The sequence below is a fragment of the Suillus paluster genome (genome assembly GCF_016628075.1).
Source record: "Suillus paluster strain FC165 chromosome Unknown EDB91scaffold_58, whole genome shotgun sequence".
Classification (NCBI taxonomy): Eukaryota; Fungi; Basidiomycota; class Agaricomycetes; order Boletales; family Suillaceae; genus Suillus; species Suillus paluster.
In genome coordinates, this window is record NW_024537618.1 from 81,258 (window position 1) to 109,054 (window position 27,797).

The following is a 27,797-nucleotide window of genomic DNA, read 5'->3' on the forward strand; positions in this document are numbered from 1 at the left end:
TTCAAGCTCACGCCGGCGCGACGGCAATGAAAGTTTAAATCGGTCATGTTATAATAACCACGGGTTCACCTCGTCATATAAAAGGAATGACGATTCTGGTGTGTTCTCACCTGAAGCACTGAAGTGGTGTTAAATTATCATGTACCACAGGTCACTCTTCCCTGATCTACCAACAGTCCCCAAGCCAAACGTCCACAACCTTCTCTTCAACCGGCCTGACCAGAAGGATTGGCCAGATTACACCTTGTTCGTGAATGTAGCTACTGGCCAGCGGCGTTCGTTCAGGGAGTTTGTCGAACGTGTCCGCGATGGCGCTACTGCACTGGATACTGATGTGGCACAGGGCGGCCTAGGTCTTCGTCCACAGAACGGCGAGCTTGTGGGTATCCTGAGCGAGAACTGCCCGGTGCGTCGCATTGTTGTTTTCGGCTGAGACTGTAAAGTGATATGATAAATTCTCAGGACTATATCGCGCTGATACATTCGCTACTAGTAATCACAGTCCCTTTTGCGCTGTTTTCATCATACTCTACGCCGTACGAGCTCAACCACGCCAATTCACTTGCGCGGGCAACTAGGATTTTTACCAGTGCCTCGTTACTGCCACTCGCTTTGACCTTAGGTCTCCCGCCAGACCGGATCCATCTCCTAGAAGGAGAGAATAAAGGGTACACAAGTTATGATTCGCTCGTCTCTTCTGCTCGCAAGAATGGTATTCCACGGCTGCCGGTCCGCCATGCTAATATGGACACTCTAGCATACCTGGTCTTTTCCAGCGGGACAAGCGGTCTTCCCAAAGGCATGTATCTTATCGCTGGAACATAGACGCGCCGTCTACGCAATATTTCTGACTCCAAAATGCAGCCGTTATGCTATCCCACGGAAATATTATTAATGTCCTCTTGGGAATGATGGTAAGCGCTATGGAAATAGTCAAAGTCGAAGAGGTATGTATGTATCCTACACTGCCTTCATGGTCTCCTTGACTCCTTCGCCAGCCAACAATATGGGACACCCCTGAAGGGCTTCAAGTGTCCTTCAATATTCTTCCAATCTACCACTCTCTCGGCCTCTACCTGACCAGTTTCTTCAACTTCCTTAAACCTTCCACGATTGTGATGCTCCCGAAGTGGAACATCGATTCATTCTTCGACAGCGTCCCCAAGTAAGTGCATACAAAGTGCTTTAATATATGTATGCTACCAGTACTACCAGTACTCATACTTGAGCCGCGATGTAGATACCACATCACGTCCGTAAGCTTCGTCCCATCACTTGTACACCAGCTCGTTCATCATCCCCGCTTCAAAACTGCCGATCTGAGCTCAATTAAAGGAATCGGCTGTGGCGCTGCACACCTTCCCCCCCAGCTCGCCGCCCAGCTTTGCGCCCGCTTCCCAGCCATGGAAAGAGTTAATGAAGGTGCATTCTCCACTCCCCTTGCGCGAGGATCACCGTACTAATATTTACCTTCACAGGCTACGGTTTGTCCGAATTCGTAAGTGATTTCCCTCTACAACCCCTTCGACCTCACTGCCCGAGGTAGACAGTGATCGTTTCCATGAAACCTCTCCCTGGTATGCTCGATGGACGTGCCAAGAACAAGCCTGGTTCTGTCGGAATTCTCGTCCCTGGAGTCGAAGCTCGCATTGTTCGTCCTGATGGGTCCCTCGCGGGGCCAAACGAGGCGGGTGAACTCCACATACGTGGGGGTGCTGCGGCGCTGGGATACAGGGGAAACGACAAAGCGACGCGGGAGACGTTCGTTGATGGGTGGGTCCATACGGGCGACCAAATGCGCATCGATGAGGATGGGGTGCTTTTGTAAGTTGGTCTGATGAGTACGGCACGCCCATCACCATACGAAGCTGATCTGCACCTTTTGTAGCTTTGAGGACCGTACCAAGGCAAGCTTGCACAGTATACATAGTGCTATACTGACCCGTCACAGGACACGCTCAAAATCTCGGGCATGCAGGTTTCCCCTGTCGAAATCGAAGACACTCTCCTGGCACACCCGAAAAAACTCATCACTGACGCAACCGTCGCGGGCGTTTCAGGCGGGCGTACCTCGGACGAACGCATCCCGCGTGCGTGGGTTGTGCTCTCTCCGGCAGGCGCTGCCTTGGGTGAGAAAGAGGTCGTAGCGCAGCTCGATGCGTGGGTACGGGAGCGGTTGAGTCGATATAAGTGGTTAAGGGGAGGGATTGGTAGTGTGGAGATGGTAGGTTTTTGTGTCTTTTTGGTTCATTTTGGGAGTGGTTGATTGTGCTCTTGGGTAGATTCCGAAGTCGCCGACTGGGAAGGTGCTGAGGCGGCTGTTGGTAGAGCAGTATGAAAGGGAGGTGAAGGCGAAGGCGAAATTATGACAGCTATCTTCAAATCGATAGACCAGGATTCAGATTTTTCGCTTGAGCGGACCTTGGAGCGGTACCAAACAGAGGCGCACCTTGCACCACTTACTTCGAAAGTACAGCACCCAGCTTATGCTCGGAAATTCTCAACTCAGAGGTTACTAAACAACAGCGGGTCACCTTGTAGTGTGCACGAACGAGCTCGAGGACGATAGCGCCAGTGACACGATCGAGGCATCGAACTGCTTCGGGTCCCACAACTATGATCAGGCAGCTAAGCCCAACTTTCAGAAACATTGCAGTGTCGAGAATCACAGTTGCCGACTTCGTTTTTTGAACTGAGACCACCAATTGTAAGAGACCACGGTCAAGAACATGGTAGTGGGGACAGGCATCGCTGTGGCCTACCTGTACATGAGGGTGTACACATGGTTGCCTTTCTGAGAGTTTTAGTGACCGAACAGGGTCGTCCCTTTTATTTGTCCATAGTATAAGAAACGGAGGCGCTTAGACGAATTTTCCAAGACCTGATCTATCACGAAACTTCATACCCTCTACATATCTCAACGGGTTGAATCTCCAGAAAGGAAATCCTCCCAGGGTGCTCATGTGGAGCAACTCTGTATCGACCACGTGTCACTGCTAAGACAAGTAGCAGTTCAAACCTTCGCTTGATCCGGGGGAATGTGATTTCTTCCGGTAAACGGTATGTAGACTGAGTTGTTTGGCCGATTACGCTACTGCTAACTGAAGGTATCAGGTGTCACAGCTTCATTATGTAGTAAAAACCTCGCCATCTCATTGGTCAGATATCCAGATAGTTTCTCCTAGGAAGACCGAATAGAAGGAAGTCGGAGATGAGAATATGTAGGTAAGTCAAAACTATGCTTCGTGTGTTTCTCGTAGCTCCTGCGGGTCGAGGATCAATGGGACGTGGCACCATCACCTTGGGAACGTGCCAAAGTAACTAGTACTACCCTGCATTCAAGCCGGGGTGTCGCACCTTGTCAGGAACGGGTACTGTGGGGTATGCAGGTTCTTCATTACAATAACGCAATTGCCTTGGCAGCCTTGCCGCTCCACTTGACACTCCTGTTATTAGTTAAAAGGCTTCAAAAATACATGGTCCGTCCTGCCTCATGAAACAGCTGACAATCTCTGACAGTTGAATATTGAGTTCCGGCGTGATGGTGTTTGAACCCGGGTGGTCATGTTACAGGTACGTATTCACATACTCAAGAAGGTATCAGACTGTCTTCCTTCTATTATGACCCAACTAGGGGGGCTAAGTAGTGGTCACTGATCTATGAGTCCGGCTATATCGCATCATATAAAAGCCCGTACGTCAATCGTATAAAAGTGTGTCAATCACAGGACGTTGCAGAATTCGTATCTTCAGCCAACGCAATGCTGATCCCTGAAGTTTCGGGCCCTCGTCAGGGGTCAGGCATGCACTACAAGTCACTCTTCCCTGACCTGCCAAAGGTCCCCGAATCAAATGTTCACCATCTGCTCTTCAGTCGGCCTGACCAGAAGGAGTGGCCAGATTACACTTTGTTCGTGAATGTGGCTACTGGTCGGCGCTGTTCGTTCAGGGAGTTTGTAGAGCGTGTCCGCGATGGCGCTACTGCACTTGGTGCTGATGTGGCACACGGTGGTCTAGGTCTTCGTCCAGAGGATGGGGAGTTTGTAGGCATTCTGAGCGAGAACTGCCCAGTGCGTTGCATGATGCATTACCATTTTTCAGTTGAGACTGTAAAGTGACATGGTATATTCCTCAGGACTATATCGCCCTAATGCATTCGCTACTAGTTATCACAGTCCCCTTTGCACTGTTCTCATCCTACTCAACATCGTATGAGCTTAAACACGCCAATTCGCTGGCGCGGGCGACTAGAATTTTTGCCAGTCCCTCGTTACTACCACTCGCTTTGACTGCGGGACTCCCAGCTGATCGAATTTACCTCCTAGAGGGGGACAATAAAGGCCACACAAGCTACGATCAGCTCGTCTCCTCTGTCCGCAAGAATAATATCCCACGGGTTCCAGTCCGTCATGCAACCAAGGACACTCTGGCCTACCTGATCTATTCCAGTGGAACAAGCGGTCCTCCCAAAGGCATGTATCTTTTTATGGTCACACGTCCTGAACCGCAGAAACATGGACGCACCGCACGCAACGTTTTCTGACTCCATTGTACAGCCATCATGATATCCCACCAAAATATCACTTGTGCCACCCTAGGAGCAATGGTAGGCGGTATGGAAACGGCTAAAGTTCGAGCTGTATGTCAGTCCGATCCTCCTTTCTTGGTCTTCCTAAATCCTTCACCAGCCACCAGTATGGAACACCCCTAACGGGCTCGAGGTAACGTTCAATATCCTTCCGGTCTATCACTCTCTTGGCCTCTGCACGACCGCTTTCTTCAACTTCCTCAAACCTTCCACGATCGTCATGCTGCCGAAGTGGAACATCGATTCATTCTTCGACAGCGTCCCGAAGTAAGTACATACCCAGTGCATTGAGTATATGCATGGTATAGCGCTAAGTACTCGTACTGATGCTTGACCCGCGATGTAGATACCACATCACGACCATATTTCTCGTCCCCTCACTCATACACCAGATCGTCCACCATCCGCGGTTCAAAACCACTGATATGAGCTCGGTTAAGGCAGTCGCCAGCGGCGCCGCGTATCTCCCGTCCCAGCTTGCCGACCAGCTTTGCGCACATTTCCAAGACGTAGACAGAGTCACCGAAGGTGCGTTCTCTATACATCGTGCGTGGATCTCTGGTGCTACTGTTTAAGTCTTGTAGGCTATGGCATGTCCGAATTCGTAAGGGATCCCCTTTCTACACTCTTTCCGACCTCTGACCTCGTCGTTTGAGATAGACAATGACCATCGCCATGAAGCCTACCCCTGGCTTGCTCAACGGACGCGCCAAGAACAAGCCGGGCTCTGTTGGAATTCTGGTCCCCGGCGTGGAAGCTTGCATTGTCCGTCCCGATGGATCCCTTGCAGGTCCGAACGAGCCTGGTGAGCTCCTCGTCCGCGGAGGCGCTACGGCGCTGGGATACAGGGGAAATGACAAGGCGACACGGGAAACGTTTGTCGATGGGTGGGTGCGCACGGGTGACCAGATACGGATCGATGAGGATGGGGTGCTTTTGTAAGTTGGTCTAATGAGCACGGTATGCCACTAGTCATGCTAAGTTGATCTGCCCCTATTGTAGTTTCGAAGACCGCACCAAGGCAAGACCGCACCACCCACCTTATGCTGTATTTACGTTTTCTTGCAGGACACGCTCAAAATATCAGGGATGCAAGTTTCTCCCGCCGAAATCGAGAACGCGATCCGGGCGCAGCCGGACAAGCTCATTACTGACGTGACCGTCGCGGGCGTTTCGGGCGGGCGTACCTCAGACGAACGTATCCCGCGTGCATGGATCGTGTTATCCCCGGCGGGCGTAGCGCTGGGTAAGAAAGAGGTCATAGCACGGCTCCATACATGGGTGCAAGGGCGGCTGAGTCGGTATAAGTGGTTGAGGGGGGGCATCAAGATTGTGGAGACGGTAGGTTTCTTTCTCATCTCATTTCATCTTGGGGGATAGGTTGAATGAGCTTTTGGGTAGATTCCGAAGACGCCCACTGGGAAGGTGTTGAGGCGGGTGTTGGTGGAGGAGCATGAACAGGGGGTGAAGGCTCAGGCTCAGGCGAAACTGTGAAGACGAATGCAACAGGAAACCTGTGACGACGCGTCATGAATACATTTTTTTTTTCGTTTGGTGGAACGATATTGCTAGGTGGTAACTGATATGAATGCATGTATATCGTATATATACCCTCACCCGATGTATTATCATGTGCGACTTGCTGTCTAGTATCATGTCATCTACCATAGTTAATGATTGTAATTGTTAAATTGGTAAACAGTCACTCGCTGATAGTATGAATGAATTGGCTCGTGGCTCTTGGTTCTTGAGAACTCGGAATGCGATAGAAATAAAACTTGGAGTGAATGCTTGTCTGATCACTTACTTTATTGCTGTTGGCACAACCGCAACGCGACATTTTCAACCATGTGGATTTGATGTTTTCGAAAAATTGTTCGCCGACGACTGCTGCTCCGATTGTCGTGAATCTTTATTGAAAAGTGATTTATTTCATGGTGCACAAGCAAATTCGGAGAAATTTGAATATAGTATCCTGATTTCATGGTATTGAATGACCCGGCGAATAAAAATAAGCACACCATTCAACCACTGGTCATTTCTGCATCCATTCTGTATTGTCTCCCGAGGGCACAGCAAAAAAATGAGAGCCCCTGAGGCAAACGTAGGGATGCAGACGAAGTCTTCGTCCATTATTGCATCCACTTCAGAAGCCTTCAGAAGCTCTCTACTTCTGTAAAGCTGTAAAACGTAGTAAATGTTCAATTAGTATCACAAAGAGTCCAGACGTACGCTACCATCACACCCACCGCTATGCTTAACAAGTATCTTCCTTCCCTGCACGCCCTTCTTGCTCACAGTAGGCGCGATCGACGCATCTTTCAATCTCCACAGATCTACAAAATGGGAGGTGGAACAAGAACGAACCTCGATGAATTCCTTCAGATACTCTACCGCATATCTCCCCCTCCCCTCAGGCAAAATCGCAAAGCCTGGCCTCCCGTACTATACATACCGGAGATCCGACACCCACAACCTGACATAGGCATACCCAAGCCCCGCAACAGAGCGCATGGCTTTCTCGTATCCTGATTCCTCAATACAGACATCCTCGATTAATCACTCCTGCTCCTGCGCCCCCATAACCTGAACCTGAAACGGGACCAGAATTACCGCATATACGTTGTGGGCGTGTATCACAGCCGATTCCGTCATCGGGAACAAACAAATCACAACGGTTCATTCTCGTTAACATTGTTTTGTGTCTGCCAAGGGATGCTCCACCCTGCTGTAACGCATATCACGTGAGGTTCATACCTTATAACGACATGTCCACTAACTCATACGTGACAACGCGACCAGCTGCTGAAACACGTTTGAGTGTGAGCGATAAAACAGAACGAGTATTGAGCATTTTGAAACACAATTATAAATACTGCAAGCAAGGTTTCTGCCGACTCGGACGCAGTTGGCAGGTCCCGACTTGAAGTCCATAAGTTTGTATGAAATCATGAAATCAGAGCGGGTGATGTGTTACCTGTTACCATTCCGAAATAGATCGGCTCCCTATCTAGCGGAAACTATACTATCCCTTCCGCTACAATCGGCACCCCACAGAAGTCGGCAGGTCACACATTTTAGCGCGAAAACGTGATACATTCGTTACAATTGGTCACCGTTAGTCACATTCCGTCACACGAAACCCTGCAAAAAAGCGTGACTGCAGACTTCCGTGGGGTGCCAATTGCACCGGAAGGGATAGTACGATTGCGATGACGTGTTTTAGTAAAGGCTGGACCCCGTAAACTCTACAAATCTTGGCAATACTCATCGGGTTAATAAGGTTTATATATATTGATCCATGTTATCTTGGTCACGTGTAGCATGAAACCTTAAATATCGGTGGGTGCGAACAACCCTCTGTTGAACCCTGCAGGCAAACGCTTGAATGCCTTGGAAAGTTCGCACCAAGATCTCGCTTCACAAGGGGCAGCGCTCGACCCCTAGTGTATTACTATCAACTCAGGAGATAATGGCGTCCAACTTGGGGACCAAGTCAAGGTCGCGAACAGGTGACGTGGGTATGCGTTCCGCTGTCATGCGCCCCCCATTAGATAACGTAAGTACTAACTGATTGACTGTGCCTTGAATCGCTGCCTCCCCACTTGAAACTACCGCTATTAGTTAAGGAAAGCGATTAATGTTCCGCTACATGGTCCGCCCTGAGTAATACAGTCGAATGGCACCAACCACAATCGTACAAGTCCGGTTACGTCCCATCATATAAAAGTGCGTCGATTACAGGACGTTGCAGAATCCATATCCTCAGCCAACGCAATGCTGATTCCTGATTCCTGGGGGCCCGATCGGGGGTCAAGCATGTACTATAAGTCACTCTTCCCTGACCTGCCAAAGGTCCCCGAATCAAATGTTCACCACCTGCTCTTCAATCGACCTGACCAGAAGGAGTGGCCAGACTACACCTTGTTCGTGAATGTAGCTACTGGCCAGCGGCGTTCGTTCAGGGAGTTCGTCGAGCGTGTCCGCGATGGCGCTACCTCACTGGGTGCCGATGTGGCGCAGGGTGGTCTAGGTCTTCGCCCAGAGAATGGAGAACTTGTAGGTATCCTGAGCGAGAATTGCCCAGTACGTTGCGTTTCCGTCTTTTTGTTGAGACTGTAAAGTGACATGGTGCATTCCTCAGGACTATGTCGCCCTGATGCATTCATTACTCGTTATCACAGTCCCATTTGCGCTGTTCTCATCCTACTCAACGCCGTATGAGTTCAAACACGCGAATGCGCTAGCGCACCCGACTAGGATTTTTACTAGTCCTTCTCTGTTGCCGCTCGCTTTGACTTCGGGTCTCCCAGCTGATCGAATTTACCTTCTAGAAGGGGAGAACAACGGTTACATAAGCTACGATCAGCTCGTCTCCTCTGCTCGTAAGGATAACATTCCACGACTGCCAGTCCGTCATGCAACCAAGGACACTCTGGCATACCTGATCTATTCCAGTGGGACAAGTGGTCCTCCAAAAGGCACGTATCTCTTTTACTGGTCCAACGTCCCGAACCGCAGAGACATGAACACACCGCCTACGCAACGTTTTCTGACTTCATTGCACAGCCATCATGATATCCCACCGAAATATCGCCTGTGCCACCCTAGGAGCGATGGTAGCCGGTATGGAAACAGCTAAAGTTCGAGCCGTATGTCAGTCCGATCCTCCTTTCTTAGTCTTCCTAAATCCTTCACCAGCCACCAGTATGGAACACCCCTAATGGGCTCGAAGTAACGTTCAATATCCTTCCGGTCTATCACTCTCTTGGCCTCTGCACGACCGCTTTCTTCAACTTCCTTAAACCTTTCACGATCGTCATGCTGCCGAAGTGGAACATCGATTCATTCTTCGACAGCGTCCCGAAGTAAGTACATACCCAGTGCATTGAGTATATGCATGGTATAGCGCTAAGTACTCGTACTGATGCTTGACCCGCGATGTAGATACCACATCACGACCATATTTCTCGTCCCCTCACTTATACACCAGATCGTCCACCATCCGCGGTTCAAAACCACTGATATGAGCTCGGTTAAGGCAGTCGCCAGCGGCGCCGCGTATCTCCCGTCCCAGCTTGCCGACCAGCTTTGCGCACGTTTCCAAGACGTAGACAGAGTTTCCGAAGGTGCGTTCTCTATACATAGTGCGTGGATATCTGGTACTACTGTTAAGTCTTGTAGGCTATGGCATGTCCGAATTCGTAAGGGATCCCCTTTCTACACTCTTTCCGACCTCTGACCTCGTCGTTTGAGATAGACAATGACCATCGCCACGAAGCCCATCCCTGGCCTGCTCAACGGACGCGCCAAGAACAAGCCGGGCTCTGTTGGAATTCTGGTTCCTGGCGTGGAAGCTTGCATTATCCGTCCCGACGGATCCCTTGCAGGTCCGAACGAGCCTGGTGAGCTCCTCGTCCGCGGAGGCGCTACGGCGCTGGGATACAGGGGAAATGACAAGGCGACACGGGAAACGTTTGTCGATGGGTGGTTGCGCACAGGTGACCAGTTACGGATCGATGAGGACGGAGTGCTTTTGTAAGTTGGTCTGACGTGTACGGTAAATTATATCAAGCTGATCTACCCCTGTTGTAGCTTCGAAGACCGCACCAAGGCAAGCTTGCACCACTCACATATATTACTCATTTCGTGTTGTACTTACCTCATCCTCGCAGGACACGCTCAAAATTTCAGGAATGCAAGTCTCCCCGGCCGAAATCGAGAACACGATCCTGGCACAGCCGGACAACCTCATCACTGACGTGTCCGTCGCGGGCGTTTCGGGCGGGCGTACCTCAGACGAACGTATCCCGCATGCATGGATCGTGCTATCCCCGGCAGGCATGGCGCTGGGCAAAAAAGAAGTCGTGGCACAGCTTGATACGTGGGTGCAGGAGCGGCTAAGTCGCTATAAGTGGTTGAGGGGGGGCATTAAGATTGTGGAGACGGTAGGTTTCTTTCTCATCTCATTTGATTTTAAATGGGTGGGTTGATTGAGCTCTTGGACAGATTCCGAAGTTGCCGACTGGGAAGGTGTTGAGGCGGGTGTTGGTGGAGGATTATGAAAGGGAGGTAAAGGCGAAGGCCAAATTGTGAAAACGCGTCATCAATGCGATTATTTCGTATATGTTTTTCGATACCCGCGTCCGATGTATCATCATCGTGCGACTTAATATTCCTTCCTCTATGTAAGGGCTAGCTAGGGGAGACCATTATTGACCAGTATCATGATAAATATGTACCAAAGCTAATAGCTGATTTTTTTTTGAAGATGAATTTGAATGGCTCGTGGTGAGGAATGAAATACAAAAGTTATAGTGAGTGTCTGGTCACTGAGACGCTCACTTCCTTCATTGCTGTATCCAAAACACTTCCTGGGATAACCGCACACTTTCAGTCATTGTGACCCTGTCCAACCGGTGATAGGAGATCCCCTCAGCAGCCAAGTACTCAAAAGATTGAACGTCTGCTCTCAAGATGGTCTGCTCAATGTCCGTAGTCGGCAGCGCCGGAGTCCTGGCGTCTTGATTATGTGATGTTGCATTTAGACCCGGCGAAATTTCCGCGAGTGATGTTAGTAAGTGAGTGACGAGAGGAAGAGAACCGAGTACTCTGTTACATTGTGTGACTATCCGAACAAGTGGTTGTCCGAAGTTGTGGTATCCGATAGTACTATGACTGTTCCAACTTCCTTAAATTACAGTCCTGCTCAGCGCTCAGTGCTAGCCTTCTAATTCGTCTAATTATGACACATCAGACAAACTATCTCTAGCTAGTCTAAGTTTACACGGGAGGGTCTACAAGTTGGACCCGTCGAAAAACTATCGTTGAACGATCCCTGTTTGGTATAGTCTCGAACTTCTAGTCCTCTCCACCAATGAGAGTGCTCACTTAAGCTAGGGAAAACTTCAAATTGTGAACATAAAGAGAGGCCCCTCACAGATGTAGCTCTGCCAGACTGCTCGGCTGCGTGCATGATCTGGGACGAGCGCTCTGAGTCCGGAGCTTGGATTGCAGGAGGAACCGGGCGCGGAGAGAACAGACAATCCTGATGAGGTTGGTTGATTACCATGGCATTGATAGGCTGATTTGCAGGATGATTCTAATAGGGATGATGCAACTGGCCGAGGCAAGACTAGACTGTTTGGAGATTCTTATAATAGATGTTGTCTAAGCACTGGCGTACACCCGGATGTCTGCAGACAAACATCGCTCCCCCTGTCGGTTGCTTCGTCTCCCCCACCTTTTCACATCACTTTGGGCAGTGACCCTTCAATACGGCTGCTTGGCGCGGACAAGACGGAATCCCCCCTTCCGACCGGCCGGTCTTTTGATGCCATCGCTAGCATGTTAACCGAGAACAACGAGCTACACAACATCCAGAAAGCACTTACGGTGGAATAGAAACAGGTTGTTACGCTGTCTGCAGTCCCAGCGCTGTATCTGCTGGCCTCTCAGTTACTTTGTTCAACGAAGATGTGTGGGTGCAACGCACATGCAATTTGTGCCCCCGCTCTCTGGGCTGGTAGCGATCACTTTAAAGGTAATGCCGTTGTCCTTGAATGTGGCTGGGCACTTGACTACACGCATTGGCGCCAGCGAGGAAGCTGAGCAGCGCAAACATGATGGAGTGGGCAGTAAACATGATGGAATTTGTACAAGGGAATGAGGCAAAGCCAAAGTAGCAGGCAGGTGTTTTAAAAGGCGTTGCTCGCTTTAGATGCCTTAGTACTTCAGGCGAAAACAGTTGAGCCAAAATGCATGGCAATCTCCGCTGACTCGAACTCAAAGGGAGATGTGCGGCACGATGGGGTCTTGGGGCAGGAATGAATCTCCGGTTGACGGCCTTGGCTTCGCGTTGCTCGTCAGAGATCTGCACGTCCATCGGACGTCGGGACATCCCAAACGACAATCTCCGTAATCCTTGAATCGAGGACATGTCGATCCTACAGTGCTCGAATACCTTTTTCGGCATGTCAAACATACTCAACATATATTTGCTACCGCAACTTCAAAATTCCATCGTTTTCAATAGAGCAGTGGAATAGACTCAGTTTCATGTATTGATGATCATATTACCCGTTAAACAGTTAGACCAAAATCTGAAGTTCGAAAATTTCATCATCAAAAAATGAAGCATGCCTCCTTTTAGCGCTGGTGGAGGCCTGTAGGGGCCTTCGGGTAAGTGTAAACAATGTTTAGAAGTGTATATACAAGCTCTGTGAGGTGTCTAAGCCTCCATCAATGCAATTATTTTTGATGCCCCTGTCCAATACAACATCCTCGGAGATACCCTTCGTATGTATACAGATGTCAACTGGCCCGCCTGTTGCTTTGCTTTGGCTCGTTCGGATGCTTTTTTGGCGAGATATAACTGTAGAGAAAGCCCAGGCAAATCTGAACAGACTGACAAGCGGAATAAAATAAAAAATCGATTCACAAATTGAAACATGGGCGCTTAATTTCAAAAAAATCAGATTACATATATTTTTAAGTTATTTGGCTTTTGGGAAGTATCCGATAGTTCGTTGATATAAAAAAAAAGCTGGTACGAAGGTGTCGAAAAAGTGATGCCGGTACTGTAGTGTGGATAGCTTATATAAGCATCACACTGCCAGCGGGCACTGCCACCACTACTTTTACCATATCTCTGCAGGACCCCTGATAATACTTGTGGAACCCAGGTTGGCGGAGGCCCAAACTTGTGCGGATAGATTTTGGCAGATTTTGTCCGGATTCTGACCCAAGAGGGATATGCAACCTTCACTTTAAAACATCTAAACATGGTGTGAATGGGGTTCGATCATGTAATTAATTAAAGTGGGTTGCAGAGGAAAGTAGAGGAAATTAGACGTACTCCTCCTCCCCCACTAACGTGGAGGTCGGGGATCTACCACACAAGCTCTCCACTTCCGCGAATAGCTGTAGAACTTAATACTGTACATGTAAAGTTGTAAAACCTATTGAATGCTCTATGGCAAAGAGCCCAGACGCAAGGCTAACATCAAACCTCAAACACCACCACCGCTCTTCTCAACAGGTATCCTCCTCCTCTGCACGCCCTTCTTACTCACAGCAGGTGCGATGGATACGTCTTTCAAATCTCCACAGATCTGTGAGGTTAATGTTTATATGAGTATGAGCACGAACAGCGTGATGAGGGTAGGTGAGGGATGGAGATGAGATGGGAGATGAAACGATGGATGAAACGAGAGATGGAATGGAAGTGGGAGATGGAACAAGAACGAACCTCGACAAATTCCTCAAAATCCACCACACCCCTCCTCCCCTTCCCCTCAGGTACGTCGGAAAGCCCCGCCTCCCTTAGGACATATCGTAAATCCGACTCCCGTATACTGTCGTAAGCATACCCAAGCCCCGCAATAGAATGCAAGGCTTCTTGTATCCTTGACACAGGCATCTTCAACTCCTGCTCCTGCGTCCCGATACCAGAGCCAGAGCCAGAGCCAGAAATTGAATTACCAGGCACCAACGCATGCTGCCCAAACACCTCCCGCAGCGCCTCAATCTCCCCCGGCTCAAACAACGCACGCGGATAGGTCACAGTAACAACCTGGCGCAAACTTGAAGCCGCAGAACATCCAAATAGCGCACACACGCGCCGCTGCACCTCTCCCATGCGCAACCAGCCCTCTCCTGACTCTCCTGATAAAGCTGTACCCGCTTCCACTCGTCCGCCTGCACCCATCCCGCGCAGCACTTCCTCCGCTCTCCTCGCTTCTTCCGCTCTGTGCCTGGTATCCCACCCGAGCGTGTCGCCCATGACGTGTATGACTTCTGGTAGGGCGCTGAGTGCTGCACGTGCGTCGACGAAGCCTAGACGTGTGCGCCGCAGGAGCACGTCGAGTGGCTTTTGTGCATATTCGTGGGTGAGTGCGTATGTGATTTCGGAGTGCGTGAAGGGATATGGTATGGAGAGAGGGCGGTGTGGATCAGGCGTTTGAGACGCGGATGATAGGAGCGTCCATGCTTGTGAGCCGTAGGATGAAGAGAGGTGTTGTGCGACTTCTGGGTCGAGGCCGTACTGCGGGGTGCATCAGGAAGAGTAAGAGCAAAGCGGAATGTATTGGAGGGGAAAATACTGATACTCACACGTTGAATCAGCCCGATAAACATGTTGCGATCCCAGCCTTCGCTTCCTACAAGTCTTAGCTCTTCCGTCTGGCACCTCCCAGCCTTCTCCCTCAACCCAGAACCCACCTCTATCGCTTTATCAACTGCCTCTTCTGCCATCGCCCGATAGGTCGTCCACTTCCCACCCGCAATGGTCACCATACCACCCTCATCCACCTTGACCACGTGGCTCCTCACCAACGCCTCCGTACCGCCCGCCGCACCCGATGAGATAAGCGGCCGCAGTCCCGACCACGCAGAAAGCACATCCCCGCGCCGCACCTTGATATCTCCACTGAGATACCCACGCACCTCGTCTATGACCCACTGGATCTCATGTTCGCGCGGGAGAATATGGTCTCCGCTCAAATACGCGTCTTTTTCATCCTGGGGTTTGATATGCGCGCGCATGTCATATGGCTCGTCTGTAGTGCCTGCGATGACACCGCCTTCCCATGGGAGGAAGAAGACGACGCGGCCGTCACTTGTTGCGGGGTCGAGGAGACCCATGCCTTTGGGGGCGTAGTAGGAGGGGAGGGCTATGTGCACGCCTGAGCTAGCGCGCACGATGGGTTTATGTGTGGGTGTGGAGAGGGAGAGAAGGGAGTCGGTGTATGGGCCCGTGGCGTTGATGATGACCTAGTGGGAGTGTGAGTTGTGATTCGGGGTGGAATAGGAGAACACACCTTGGCTTTAACGTCGAATTCACCTCCTGCGATGTGGTCCTTTACGCGGGCACCTGTGATGAGGCCTGTGGTAGGGTCTTTGTGGAGGGAGGTGACGCCACAGTAGTTGGCGGCGGTTGCACCTGCTTTGATGGCTGTGAGGATGAGGGCAATGTTCATGCGGGAGTCGTTGTGTTGGCCTGAGGGGGGTAAGGATGAGGGTAGAATGGATTAGATTGGGACATACCATCGTAGTAGACTACGGCACCGACGAGTCCGTCGCTTTTGAGCATGGGGAACTGTTCGAGTGCCTTGCCCTTGGACATGAGGTAGGATGATTCCATGTTCTCCTTACCCGCGAGGAGGTCGTAAAGTTTGCATCCGGACCAGTAGTATGGGACTTGCCAGTACCTGAATATACGTCAGTGACGTGACCACTGGAGGGGAGAATAGATGGGGAAATTGGATCTGGGTTGCGAACGGAACAATGACGCACTTATAAATAGGCAGCATGATAGGGAGCATATGGCTCAAATAAGGTGCAGTCTGTAGGAAGACCTTCCGTTCGCGCAGAGCCTCGCGAACGAGTTTGTACTGTTCGTAGTCAAGCTCGAAGACGGCTTTTTGGAGATAGCGCACTCCGCCATGGACAAGTTTTGTGGACTTGGAGGACGTACCTGTTAACAGACGTATGTAGTAAGGTTTAATGGAAGGAAGTGAATAGACTGACCACTGGCAAAATCTTCCCTCTCGACCAAGGCTACTCGTAGCCCACGACTTGCAGCATCGACAGCAACGCCGGCACCAGTGGCGCCTCCTCCTACGACCAATATATCAAACTGGGTGTCCTCTTCGCCCTGTTTTGGATCAGCACTGCGCTTTAGGGCGTTGATCATTGCTGTGCGGGAAGGAGGAGACCATGGTGGTGGTGGACGTCGAGACTCGTGTGTTGTTTGGGGATAGGCAGGACCGGAGTTGAGGTAGAAATATCCAGCGCCTGCTGCTGTTGCGGTAGAAAAAGTCAGGAGGGTAAGTGTACGCCGGGTAAGTGTCCGTAGTCGCGGGGCCATCGAGACTAGTCTTCCTTCCTCAAGGTCTGACAACGGGAGACAATAGGTATTAACTTTACTACCACCGTAAGTTCCCGCGAGGTTAGTCGTAACACTTAGTAGTATCCTCCAATGTTTTTGTGCACGTTCGTGTCTCTTATAGACTCGTGGTCATTGATACCAACCTTGGTTTCTGCTCTTGGACCTTCTAAGTTCTTCGTGACTTCACTGGCTGCGGCCTGATCGGCCCGCTTAAGCGAACCGGTTCTTGCCTTCTACTTTGTAAGTACCCTGAGCTTTGTTCACCCTACATTGCAAAGTTTATCATTGCATTACTTATGGCGACAGCCTATCCTAACGTTGACCTTGCATTTTGACGTCCCATGCTGTAGGTCCTGCCGTTCTGGTGAGCACTAACACAGATACAAATTATTCACAACCAGTGGCAGCCTCGACTCGGTGGACTCGGATCTCCGAGTCTGTGGAGATCTTCGCCTGATTGATCACAGCCATACCCACCATTCCTGCTGCATTGCACAATGCATACTTCCTTGTCTGCGATATGTTATGGAAGCGCTCGATTTGGTTATACAATTCTAGGTTGCCAGTGCTCTGGGAAGCTGGATCTCTACCCGATGTCCTCTTGCCACTTACGCGAGCATGCCGAACAGGTATTACACTATCATGCCATCGTCTCAATCTGTTTTGTGCTCATTACAAGAGAGACCGCTTGACTGAGGATAAGATGAAGACTAGCAGACAGCTCGTCGATCCCCACTTTCTTACTTGGTAATAGTATCAACCGAATGGTCGTGACAACGTCGTTTATCCTTTACTATGGACTCTGCGATACGGAAGGTTTGTCGCTGTCGACTTTTGGTGGCGATGATTGAACGTGCGTTTTTACATTTGTTCCTTATGATTATTCTCAAATGGAAATTTTACTCGTACTTCTACGTATAATCGGGACATTCACCCTATGTAACCATCGTCATAACGAGCTATCAAGCACAGCCTGGCCCTCAATCATATATCAGGACGAGATGATACAATCTTTCTTCGAGGCCCTGGTGAGTCTCCTAGTCATGGTGTTGAGGCTACAGGACGGCATAAGCAGACGCTGAGCGTAACGTCGAGCAGACCTCGTGAAGGCGTCGTATGGTTGCATGCAAAAAAGAGCGCGGACGTTGAGAATGGCGTTGTTTCGGGCTGCCAGATATTGAACTGGCTCTCCGTCCTGGATGAATTGTCTGGGATGTACTCTTTCACCTCTTTTGTGAATCATGGGAGAGCTCTAGATCCCGACGATCCTTGTTGACACCTTGAAGATAGTGCGGGTTGCTAAAGACCTACTCCGAATAACGAAAGTAAGGTCTTCTCGATATTCCCGTTTTTCTTCTGCTGACAACAGTGGCAACTTTCATCCGGAACTCCGTGACATCGTGCGTTCACCGGCTAACATCGATGGCTTCAAACCAAATATTTGACTCGTAAGCCATCGACCCTATCGAGGCATCTCACCCCTGGGTTTTGATACATCGCAATGCTTCGAAACATGGCGTCGATTGTCGATGCGCACTATCAGGTGTTATAACACGTTCACCGCTAGGGAGTGAAGATACCACGGACATTTGGCTTCAAGGAAGAGCCAGAGTTTCATGAATAACGTTGTACGTCCGGAATGTTTGCGATCGTTCCGCGGCGCACGATCGAACATGCTCAGGACGTATTAATCCTCGAAAGTGGACCAACCTGGCCAGTTCGGAACACTCAAAGTATTCATTTATGAGTGGCCAATCTCCAGTGACTTGCTCGCACATCGGACTAGAAAACCGACAGATTACCGTGATGATGAAGGAAACATTGTGTCTGCTATAAACAAACATGTATCAGAAATATCTGCCGCGATATCATGTTGTACATCACTGCGGTTTCCCCCAGCTAGAAAAAAAGAACTTTCTTTCCACAGACACCACCGCTAAAAATTACTTGGTTGTATTTGTTGTGTAAAAACAGAGCGGGGCGACAGAGCGGCCAGATGATGATCGGATCTGCCGCGTCTGCAGAACTAGCCGGTGACCGCGGAGGGGAGAAAGGCACAGGAAGACACGACCCGATGGAAAGACAAAGACAAGACGAGCAGGTCTATTGAAATATACTGATTATGATACGAAGAGGACACAGTAGAGAGCGGCTAGGATAGGAATGGTGGGCAGGGCGACAGAATTCTACAACAGTGAGCTACATTACCTGCGCGTTCCACACAGCGAGGGATGGTCGGGTGTTTCATCTTGTCTAGCATGTTCCAGTAAAAAATTCGGCAAAACATGCGATGTCTCCCACGGCATCGTACCCCGCAGCCTTCAAGGTGGACAGGGATGCTGCTGCCGACGACTGATCGGCACTAGATCGACGCTACGGTCAACGACAAACTTTTGTTGTGCACTGGCATGATTAGCGCTGACGCCCGCCAATCGGTCCCTTTATGGCACGAAATTAAAGAGGCTGTCATGTCCACTGATACTCTGGAGATGTACTTAGCCTTCAATCAAGACGGACGCAGCAAAAATGTTATCACACATGTGATCTGCTCCCTCCGTTGCAATCGCAACTTCCGGAGATGACGGTGTTGTCCAGTTCCCAATAATATCAGGAATTTGTTTCGGGCACCAGTACTTGTGACTACAAATGCCGATCCGAAGAATCATTTTAATTTTGAGTGTGACGAGAGCGAGCGTCCAATAGGCTACTTGTAGACTCTGCGTGCGATCGCAGGCCGTTCTGGCCCATCATCTGGCAGGATGTACGGCAGAGCAGCGTAATTAGCCTCCTACGAGGATTGAATGCTATCGCCGAAGATGGACAACGTACTGCTGACTCACTGAGTAATACCAAGTGACATGGGACTACAGATCTGTTGATCAGAATCCGAAGCCTGGATTGAAAATTTTCACCTTTGAATGTTTCGTAACCGTACAGCCTGATCAACAGAGAATGCATAAAAGCAAGGCAAAAAAGACGAACCAGTATCCTCTCAAGCATCCTATCATCTCCACCCACCGAGCTCAGTAGACCATTCTCAATCAGCTTTTATCACCTAAAATGATCGCCAGCATTCTCGCTCTCCTTCCGTTTGCCCTCTTTGCTGTTGCTCAGAGCAGCCAGTGTGACACTGGTACCATTCAGTGCTGCGAGAGCTCTACCAGCGTGAGTTCTGAATTTTGCAAGACCTGCAATGAAGTTCTCATTAAAAAACTTGTAGTATTCAACGGCTCAGTGGATGTACCCTGAGTACGGCATCGTCGATGCTGTTGCAAAGGTTGGCGCTGTTGTGGGTCTCACATGCTCCGGCGTCACCGTCGTCGGCACTTCAAGTGGCTGTGTCGCCAACCAGCAGCCACTGTGCTGCGAGGACAACAGCTACGTGAGTGCCAAATGTTCCACGACTTTAGATCTCAACTAACGTACCCTCTGCAGAATGGTGTCATCAACCTTGGCTGCACTCCTATCAATGTCAACGCTTGAACGGATTATGGCGTGAGGATGCAGGTGCTCTCTGAGATAGTAATGCCATACTTTGAACGTTATTCTTGTCAGTGCGTTGCCTGCTATGCACTCGTCAGTAAAAGTACCATGATACCTATCTATTTACCAATGAAAGTTATTGCTGTTCTCTTACCTTATGACCGAAAAGAGCGTGTGTAGGCTTCCTACTTGGATGCTTGTGGCCACAGCCGCAACTACTGATACACAAAGTCAATCAACCATGTGGTGATCAAAGCTGTTAGAATCGGACATGAATTGCGAGGATGCCAAGAATCAGAAATGTGTGCCCACCCACATGATGCGACTTTGGGGAGGTGGAAGTTAGATGGATGTCTGCTTTTATGATACGCAGAGTACTGTCAAGTACACGTACGCCGTGCGTGTAACATGCACGATCCACTGAGCGACAGAGCCGGAAGTACCTGATACTTGAACTCAAGTCAATTGTGATTCCTGCAGCTGCTTCATGCATGGAAATACCTTAAATCCTTCAGTTAATGAAGACCTTAGTGTTTTAAAGTCCCCAACTTCACTAGCTGAGTAATAGCTGTGATGTATGTTGAACAAGTTGGCTTCAAGTGTAACAGTCTCGGAGTGAGTCTATAAAAAGAATTCATACTCCGGAGCGGTCGACCACCCATGACTTGTACTAGATAGTCCCACCAGTCCGTGTGTCCCAAGAGTTCGCGCATTGACTCTAGCACACGCAATTCTGCACGGAATCCTTATGTGTCGCATTTAGGTCCTCCCCAACATAATACACAGTGCCATGATTTTTGTTTGAAGAAAATCGAAGTAGATCTCGTTCCATGGCCAACTTATTGGTGCTGGAGGCTAGTTTTTGGCATAGAAGGCTCGCTCTAAAGGTCAGATTACCACATAAAATTCTGGAATGCGGTATGATGGTTATACACGATGAGAGAATACTAAAACAAATTTCTCTGGGGCCACATGCTTGTCAGGATCATCTGCAATAAAAGAAATATGCCTCAGACGTGACAATCTATCCAAAGTGTTACATCGAGACCGTGTAAATTGAAACTCCGCAATGCCAAATTGAAGTCCTGCAACACACTACTATCATTCCCAGTAATCTGCAACTAGCATGTAATATGCAAAATGTTCAAAACACCTCAACACGCTGCTCGACTCACTTCAAAAAAATTCAGGCATATGTAGACTACTTATAGATGATGTACTGTCCAAGTAGAATGAAAATTTCTTGAGTGTTGCAGCTGTGAGAGATGAAATAGTGGTAATTTGTGACCATGCAGGAACATAAATCATCCAGATCCCATAGATCCTACAGATATGTTCACAAAGTTATACCTAGAGCATAACAATCACCTCGTCAGGATTCCAGAACACAATTTTGATAAAGGTCATCCTGTTGTTTTAAGATGCTATAGAGGAAGAATTGACAACATGTATGAAAATGTGACAGCAGATAGGAGAGAGTGTAATAAATTCAATCTCCTCTACGGCACACTCGGGCAGTGCACGGCATCTGCACTCTCCACACCAAGTCTTGCATTGCATTGCATTGTGTTGTGTCGTCTCCTCTTGCATCATTCTCACATCCTTGTTACAATGGCACCAAACTGCAGGCGTACTACCCGTCAGAAGAAAGCCAAAGAAGACATGACTCATGAAGCCAACTTCACTGCTGTGGTGGCTATCAACCACAGCCTATCCCTCTGAGTCAACCCTTGATGTTGCACATGGATCTTCCCCCACCCAGGTATGCACCCCCATATTATCCCATGCACCATTCCGCACATCAGCATCAGCCTCCACCTATTCCTCACTTTGCACCGGCTGGTAGAGCAGATGTTTGAGTTGGTGATGAGGCACAGATGTATGATGTTGCAGGCTGTCAACTCTATTCAGGACCATATCACCAGTACAATCACAATAACTACATGAACCGTGATACTTAATAATAATGTATTGCTGTATTCAGTATATTCAGAGCTTCGCACAACTTCAACTTCAAGCTTCAAGCTCAAGTTCGACGACTGAATGCCAACAGATTGAGAGCTGCGGAGAGTCAAAGTTGACGGTGCCGGTGCTGCGCTGAGGTGTGACACGACGTGACCATATTTTGCAGATTAGCAGTCAGACCCTGAATTTTCTTGGCTTTCATCCAACACCACACCACAACATCCTAAAAATGAGCAAAAATAAGATCTATATAGAGGTGGTACGAATCTACAACACTCTAAATTATTGGAAGATAATATGAAGTGGTTGACGAGTTACAAAAGATTTGCTGAAAAAGTTGCAGATTACCCAGAATGATAGTAGTACATATGAACGGTTGTGGACACTGGAGTGTGAAAAGGCATTGTGGCAGACGGGTGACATGGTGTGACAAAGTGCGTGAACTCTAGGGAAAATGCACTTTTCTGCGTGGTAACTCTCCGCCAGACTCATCATGTTGATTTTCAAAAGAAAAACTAGCAGATGTTGTACTTTTGATGTCAGGCTATTGAACTGTCAAAGAATTAAATTTTTATGTTTGTGTGTTGTGGAGTAATAGATGTTACCCCAAAAATGCGTGAACTCTAGTGGACATCTAGTAATAACTTGGTAGCAACTTACTCGTCATTAACAAAAGTGACAAAATCATCAATGAGAAAATATGGGAATTTGAAAACTTCCTGGCAGTATGATGTATCATATACTGTAATTGTAGAAGGTAGGTGATACATCCACACCTTTCATCCTTACATGGTAATGTATCACACCACCCACCTATACACTGGTATAAGTTCTACTTGTGAGAGATGTATCAATGTGTCCTGTATATCACGTGACTGAGTCTGTCCGCTTTTCTCTGATACATCACTGTCATTTTGTTATAACACTGTCTTTCTAGTTGATTTTCTCATGACCAGCAGGCTGATATATCACTAGGTCTATCTATTTTGTTTGCTTTTCTCATTACCTGCAGGCTGATATATCATTAGCGTCTGTCTGCTTTTCCTGTGACCAGCAGGCTGATATATCACTAGGTCTGTCTATTTCATTTGCTTTTCTTGTTACCTGCAGGCTGATATATCATTAGTGTCTATCTGCTTTTCCTGTGACCTGCAGGCTGATACATCACTCTTGTGTTGTTATAACATTTTCCAGCGGCTGATATATCACTAGGTCTGTCTATTTTGTTTGCTTTTCTCATTACCTGCAGGCTGATATATCATTAGCGTCTGTCTGCTTTTCCTGTGACCAGCAGGCTGATATATCACTAGGTCTGTCTATTTCATTTGCTTTTCTTGTTACCTGCAGGCTGATATATCATTAGCGTCTATCTGCTTTTCCTGTGACCTGCAGGCTGATACATTACTAGGTCTGTCTATTTTGTTTGCTTTTCTTGTTACCTGCAGGCTGATACATCACTTGTGTTGTTGTGACAGTCTTTCTAGCGGCTGATATATCAGCCTGTCTACTACAGGCTTGTGATGGTACTTGTGTAGCTGATATATCACTTTCGCGTTCTGTCTATCCAGCATTCCATTACATGATATATCAGCCTGGTGTTGTACCTGAAACCATTGTGCAGTGTGAGCATAGGACATAGATGATACACCTCTGTCATGAATGAAATCATATATGTGCTGAAATATTTGTACTATGGTGTATATGTGAGAGGCATGGTGACACTAGTGGGAGTCCATGATGGGATGGCTTCCTACAATGACCTGAAGTGTGTAGACATTCTATGACATAGTGTAGCCTGGCGATGTGCATATGCGAGTGCCCCCTCCATGAATTCATGTGAGACAAATTGGTATTGTGTGCCTTGCATATCCCACCATCCAGCCTGCCACTCAAAGAAAGCAAGAACATGGTGCATTTCCTCATGCAAAAGCAGTACTTCCTCCTCCCACCGGTGAGCTCAAGCCCTTGCCTTACACCATTCCATGTATAGCACTACAGCATATTAACCAAGGTATACATATTATAATTGAAGACTTACAATCCTGTAGTCCTTCCTCCTGATTGTTGGAAACCCTGGCCATTTTCCATATCCATGAAATATTCTGTTGGTCAATTGTCTTCCCTTCATCATGTTTGAGTGGGACTGCATCCTTCATCCTGTCCAGTGGCTTCAATATCTGCTGCCAATCACCATTCTTACTGAGTTTTGATGCAAGTATTACAAGTGCATCTCTGGTGGCAGTGTACTTGACCAATATTGCATTGATTTGGCTTTCAGCTGAATGGATAATACCTTGAGCATGAGTATTCATGTGCTGACCTCGGACAAAAGCATCCTTGTACTTGTAGAGGTGGTAGGTCATATTGATGACAGTGTGGAGGTCGCTGAGAGCATCATTTGCTTGGGCTTCACATAAATCCCATTCATACCTTAGCAAGTGAACATCACATGGGAAACTTGAGGGTAGTGAAGAAGGAAGAAAAAGATTGATCTTGTGGACCTTGTCCTTGGAGGTAATGTCATTGAGTGATTGCAGGCAGGAGACACAGGGCATGTACAGCAGTTGTACATGGGACCAGGTATCAATTCTGTGGCGGAGGGTATTGATGCACTGAAGTATCTTGACTTTTTGAGTGTCCGTGGCATGCTGTCTGATGCTCTTCCCCTCAAACTCAACACATCATCTAGGTAGAGCCGAGTCAGCTGTGAGTGTGAAAAATAATGTGTATATGCACTGCTGACCCTCTAGTTCTATTCCTGACGAGATAAGGACCAATGGTGATACATCATTGTCCAGGGACATGTGTTCACCACGCTCGATTTCTTCTGCCTCAGTCTTTGATAATGCCAGATGCACAGCAGCCTGGGTCACCACTGTTAAATTACCCATTAGCAACATAAATGTTTAGGCACAAAACAGCACTTACTAGCCCCCACCTTCACTTCAAATGGGTTTGGCAAAGAGTGGTCCAACTCCCACATCTTGATATCTGTTCTCCACCCAGCTAATTGGTCTGCATCAAGGGCAGCCTCAAATTTGTCAAGATCACGAGCATGTTCTTCAGCCTCAGGTACCGCAGCCTTATATTTTTGGAGAAGAATGGTGCCTGTGGGAGTAGCTTAGCTTTGAACACTAATCAATAGAATAATCACTCACCCATAGCACAGACTTTCTTCCAATTCCAATTGTTAAAGTGGTCATCTATGGTGTCTCACCTGGATCCGGGTCCCATCTCACGAGTACTTGTAGCAAGAAGGTTAATATCTGCCCACCCACACACTCTAGAGCTTCGCCATCCATCTACCCAACACCCTTGATAAAGTTGAACGAGAACCTGGTTTGACAACTAGTGATGTGTGCTGGTAGGTGAAATTTAGGTACAAGGAATGTAATGACCTTTTCATGGTGGTTGATATGATATTTGTGTGGGAATGCTGACATGTGTGACCAAAGGTTTTTGTTCCATTGACAGGCAATGTCATAAGATATGTTGAGGATGTGAACACCGTGTGAAGAATGCATGCTTGAAAAAAAAACAGATAATCCATGTTGATGTACCTATCAACAGTGGGTTCAGAAACATGACTATGACATGATCAATGAACGAATGCACCTCTCCCCCTTTTGCAAATTGCCAACTGAACAAGGGCATTTAAAGTTGTGCCATGCACAATCAATGGTTCCTGCACCCGTTGCTGCAAGTCCATGCAAAGCCCTTGTATCCGCCAGGTTGACTGCAGAGTGGCTAGAACACATGCTCTTCTACATTTGATCATGGTCAGTGCAGTGACTTGGGCAATTGTGTTTGACTTACCTCCTGGGCATTGCCCACCCTGTTGCATAAAGCCAGTATATCCTTGTATTCAGTCTCTTCAACAAAAAATGCATATCCATGATTCAGTCTGGGATCAACGGCATCTGATGATACATTACGGTGAATGAGTCGGAAATTTGCATCAATAGCAAGGAATAATGCTGTGGGGAATACTCCCACTGTAGGCATAAAACCCCGTCCTTTCCGCATTGCCTCACATCAGTTCCGCATATTCCGCGTTTCCCACGCATTGTCCGATGGGTTCTGCATTCCCGTGCATCCTTTGGAATGTGCCCACACTATCCAATGTGTTCTGCATTCCTGCGCATTGTTGGACAACCTTCGCATGTCCTGTCCCCATCCTTCTAGGTTCATTGGTACGCTGTATCTCTCTTCCCATTGCTTCTAACATTATCCGGATCACATTGACACATGCCCTTATGGCATGGACCCCTATTGCAGAGTATTGCGCCCTTGTGCATTGCCTGCCTTCACTTCCACTTCCTGAGAACTTACTACCTGTACCTCAGTGTTCCTTGAAAGTAATCTTCCCTTTAAGTAGTGGTACTCAGGGCTTGGGTGTTTTTTATCGAATCTCATCTTTTACCTTCCGACTTTTCTCCAACTTTTCTCTGATTTTTCCTTCACCTTACTAGAGGACCACTTTGACTTATGCCCACTATCAATCTAACCTTGTGATATACTTCCATTGACTCAATCTGTATGTTCCGCATTGTATCCATTTGAGTTCCGCTTCATTCTGTTTCATTCCGCTTGAGTTCCGCTTGTTCCACATTTTTGCGGATCCTCATCCTACCTGTGGTAGGGTTGATTAGGGTCGTTTAGGCAGAGACTAGCACTCCCCAGTAGCAATCCCCTTTAGGGTCGAACATGCTTGTTCTCAAGTAAGGCAGCAGGCAGCAAAGACTCAACTGTGTAGTAGATTGATTTCTCACTGCTGCACTTGTTGTACCCACAACACATACAAAAATCTGTGGCGAGGGTAAGAATCAAGGTTAAAAATTCATCAGACATTCTTACCGGAATTCTAGTGGAGCATTTTCCTACCTAACAGGTAAATTTTTGCTTGGGTGGGGACAGGCAGGGCATAACACAGCGCAAGTGCTTGCTTCTATTTTTTTAATGCCTCCGGGATGATGACCCTGGCCGCAGCATTTCATTTGCATTATGAAGCGCCATTCACATATCATTTGGAGGAAAGACTCATAACAATCCTGAATAATACCATCAGTGAGGATGAACTTAGATGTAAGACATGTTGCCTACCTTTAGGACCAAGATGCCTGTGTTATCTGTGAGGCGAGCAATGGTATTATAAAATTCCCATACTGAGGCTTTAAATTTGAAGGACAGCATTTGAAAATATTCCAGCACATGAAATGTGGCGGCTGATTTAGGGTCTGTTGTAGTTGAGGGAAAGAGGTGAACACATAGCAATTGGGTAATGTGTGGCTGAGCAGACTCACATCCGCAGAAATCGAGTCCAACTTCATGGACACCATTCCAGTCAAGGATGATGAAGTCATTGTTGGATGCAGACATTGGATTGATACATCAAATACCAATGGGATGCCCAAGTTGGAAGCGGACTCCCAAGGCCTTCAATGTGGTGACCTGAAATGAAGTACCATTCCAACACTGCAACATTGTTCAGATTGTTGTTCATGCACAAATAGTGCACATACCTCCATTCTGTGAAGCGGTTGCCTCTCATGTACACAGACAGTACATGTATGGCACATCAGATCTGTGCCATGACAGTCTTCACACCAAAATATTGGGTTTGCTTTGCCACAGAAACACATTGCTTGTGCAAAGTCACCACAGCCCTCCAAGTGAAGAAACTCCAGCAAAAACAGGTTGGCATCAGAGTTCCATACACATAAAGGATTGTCCTAATGAGAACATAGTTAGAATCGCCACAGCAATCTCAACTGACATACAACTTACCCCAGCAGGGTGCTTTTGTGTGTGAGACTTGGTAGATGTATTGTAGAGATCCTCATTGAAGCTATTAAGCGATGAAAAGTTGAA

General features: G+C 48.1%; 9 protein-coding genes across 9 annotated transcripts; 5 read left to right on the forward strand and 4 right to left on the reverse strand.

Moving 5' to 3' along the window:
• Positions 1-139: 139 nt before the first annotated feature.
• Positions 140-2,808, forward strand: EDB91DRAFT_1302449 (uncharacterized protein; the record flags this gene model as incomplete). The annotated part of the gene is made up of 11 exons (XM_041324990.1): positions 140-406; positions 463-729; positions 758-803; positions 865-947; positions 999-1,165; positions 1,241-1,256; positions 1,287-1,422; positions 1,479-1,498; positions 1,547-1,816; positions 1,952-2,224; positions 2,283-2,808. 11 exons carry the CDS (start codon positions 140-142, stop codon positions 2,367-2,369), a joined length of 1,632 nt encoding a protein of 543 aa, XP_041173899.1. The 3' UTR covers positions 2,370-2,808.
• A 953-nt stretch (positions 2,809-3,761) lies between these two features.
• EDB91DRAFT_1302477 (uncharacterized protein) lies at positions 3,762-6,258 on the forward strand (the record flags this gene model as incomplete). Its single annotated transcript, XM_041324991.1, has 10 exons — positions 3,762-4,070; positions 4,136-4,460; positions 4,557-4,639; positions 4,689-4,855; positions 4,935-5,116; positions 5,173-5,192; positions 5,249-5,526; positions 5,591-5,636; positions 5,657-5,929; positions 5,990-6,258. 10 exons carry the CDS (start codon positions 3,762-3,764, stop codon positions 6,080-6,082), a joined length of 1,776 nt encoding a protein of 591 aa, XP_041173900.1. The 3' UTR covers positions 6,083-6,258.
• A 172-nt stretch (positions 6,259-6,430) lies between these two features.
• EDB91DRAFT_1338341 (uncharacterized protein) lies at positions 6,431-7,261 on the reverse strand (the record flags this gene model as incomplete). The annotated part of the gene is made up of 5 exons (XM_041325619.1): positions 7,044-7,261; positions 6,956-6,978; positions 6,821-6,924; positions 6,610-6,769; positions 6,431-6,498 (listed from the first exon to the last, which is right to left on the reverse strand). The coding sequence occupies exons 1-5, from the start codon at positions 7,100-7,102 to the stop codon at positions 6,431-6,433; spliced, it is 414 nt and encodes a 137-aa protein (XP_041173901.1). The 5' UTR covers positions 7,103-7,261.
• Positions 7,262-7,957: 696 nt separating this feature from the next.
• Positions 7,958-10,864, forward strand: EDB91DRAFT_1349080 (uncharacterized protein). Its single transcript, XM_041326000.1, has 11 exons — positions 7,958-8,147; positions 8,213-8,674; positions 8,733-9,069; positions 9,158-9,240; positions 9,290-9,456; positions 9,536-9,717; positions 9,773-9,792; positions 9,849-10,126; positions 10,184-10,202; positions 10,264-10,536; positions 10,598-10,864. Exons 2-11 carry the CDS (start codon positions 8,366-8,368, stop codon positions 10,682-10,684), a joined length of 1,755 nt encoding a protein of 584 aa, XP_041173902.1. The 5' UTR covers positions 7,958-8,147; positions 8,213-8,365; the 3' UTR covers positions 10,685-10,864.
• A 798-nt stretch (positions 10,865-11,662) lies between these two features.
• Positions 11,663-12,274, forward strand: EDB91DRAFT_1151850 (uncharacterized protein). The gene is made up of 4 exons (XM_041319448.1): positions 11,663-11,913; positions 11,972-12,027; positions 12,065-12,152; positions 12,196-12,274. Exons 1-4 carry the CDS (start codon positions 11,781-11,783, stop codon positions 12,255-12,257), a joined length of 339 nt encoding a protein of 112 aa, XP_041173903.1. The 5' UTR covers positions 11,663-11,780; the 3' UTR covers positions 12,258-12,274.
• Positions 12,275-13,504: 1,230 nt separating this feature from the next.
• Positions 13,505-16,659, reverse strand: EDB91DRAFT_673970 (DAO-domain-containing protein). The gene is made up of 7 exons (XM_041328052.1): positions 16,118-16,659; positions 15,884-16,064; positions 15,635-15,798; positions 15,409-15,587; positions 14,702-15,361; positions 13,839-14,633; positions 13,505-13,701 (listed from the first exon to the last, which is right to left on the reverse strand). Exons 1-7 carry the CDS (start codon positions 16,455-16,457, stop codon positions 13,600-13,602), a joined length of 2,421 nt encoding a protein of 806 aa, XP_041173904.1. The 5' UTR covers positions 16,458-16,659; the 3' UTR covers positions 13,505-13,599.
• Positions 16,660-19,018: 2,359 nt separating this feature from the next.
• Positions 19,019-19,666, reverse strand: EDB91DRAFT_674141 (uncharacterized protein). The gene has a single exon (XM_041328053.1). It carries the CDS (start codon positions 19,476-19,478, stop codon positions 19,146-19,148), a length of 333 nt encoding a protein of 110 aa, XP_041173905.1. The 5' UTR covers positions 19,479-19,666; the 3' UTR covers positions 19,019-19,145.
• Positions 19,539-19,961, forward strand: EDB91DRAFT_1084747 (fungal hydrophobin; the record flags this gene model as incomplete). The annotated part of the gene is made up of 3 exons (XM_041315809.1): positions 19,539-19,643; positions 19,699-19,860; positions 19,914-19,961. The coding sequence occupies 3 exons, from the start codon at positions 19,539-19,541 to the stop codon at positions 19,959-19,961; spliced, it is 315 nt and encodes a 104-aa protein (XP_041173906.1).
• A 3,922-nt stretch (positions 19,962-23,883) lies between these two features.
• Positions 23,884-27,568, reverse strand: EDB91DRAFT_1238762 (uncharacterized protein; the record flags this gene model as incomplete). Its single annotated transcript, XM_041321765.1, has 15 exons — positions 23,884-23,918; positions 23,965-24,219; positions 24,247-24,584; positions 24,663-24,801; positions 24,855-25,034; positions 25,085-25,138; positions 25,166-25,209; positions 25,233-25,451; positions 25,542-25,690; positions 25,743-25,903; positions 26,457-26,461; positions 26,811-26,977; positions 27,030-27,250; positions 27,326-27,401; positions 27,449-27,568. 15 exons carry the CDS (start codon positions 27,566-27,568, stop codon positions 23,884-23,886), a joined length of 2,163 nt encoding a protein of 720 aa, XP_041173907.1.
• Between the last annotated feature and the right edge of the window lie 229 nt (positions 27,569-27,797).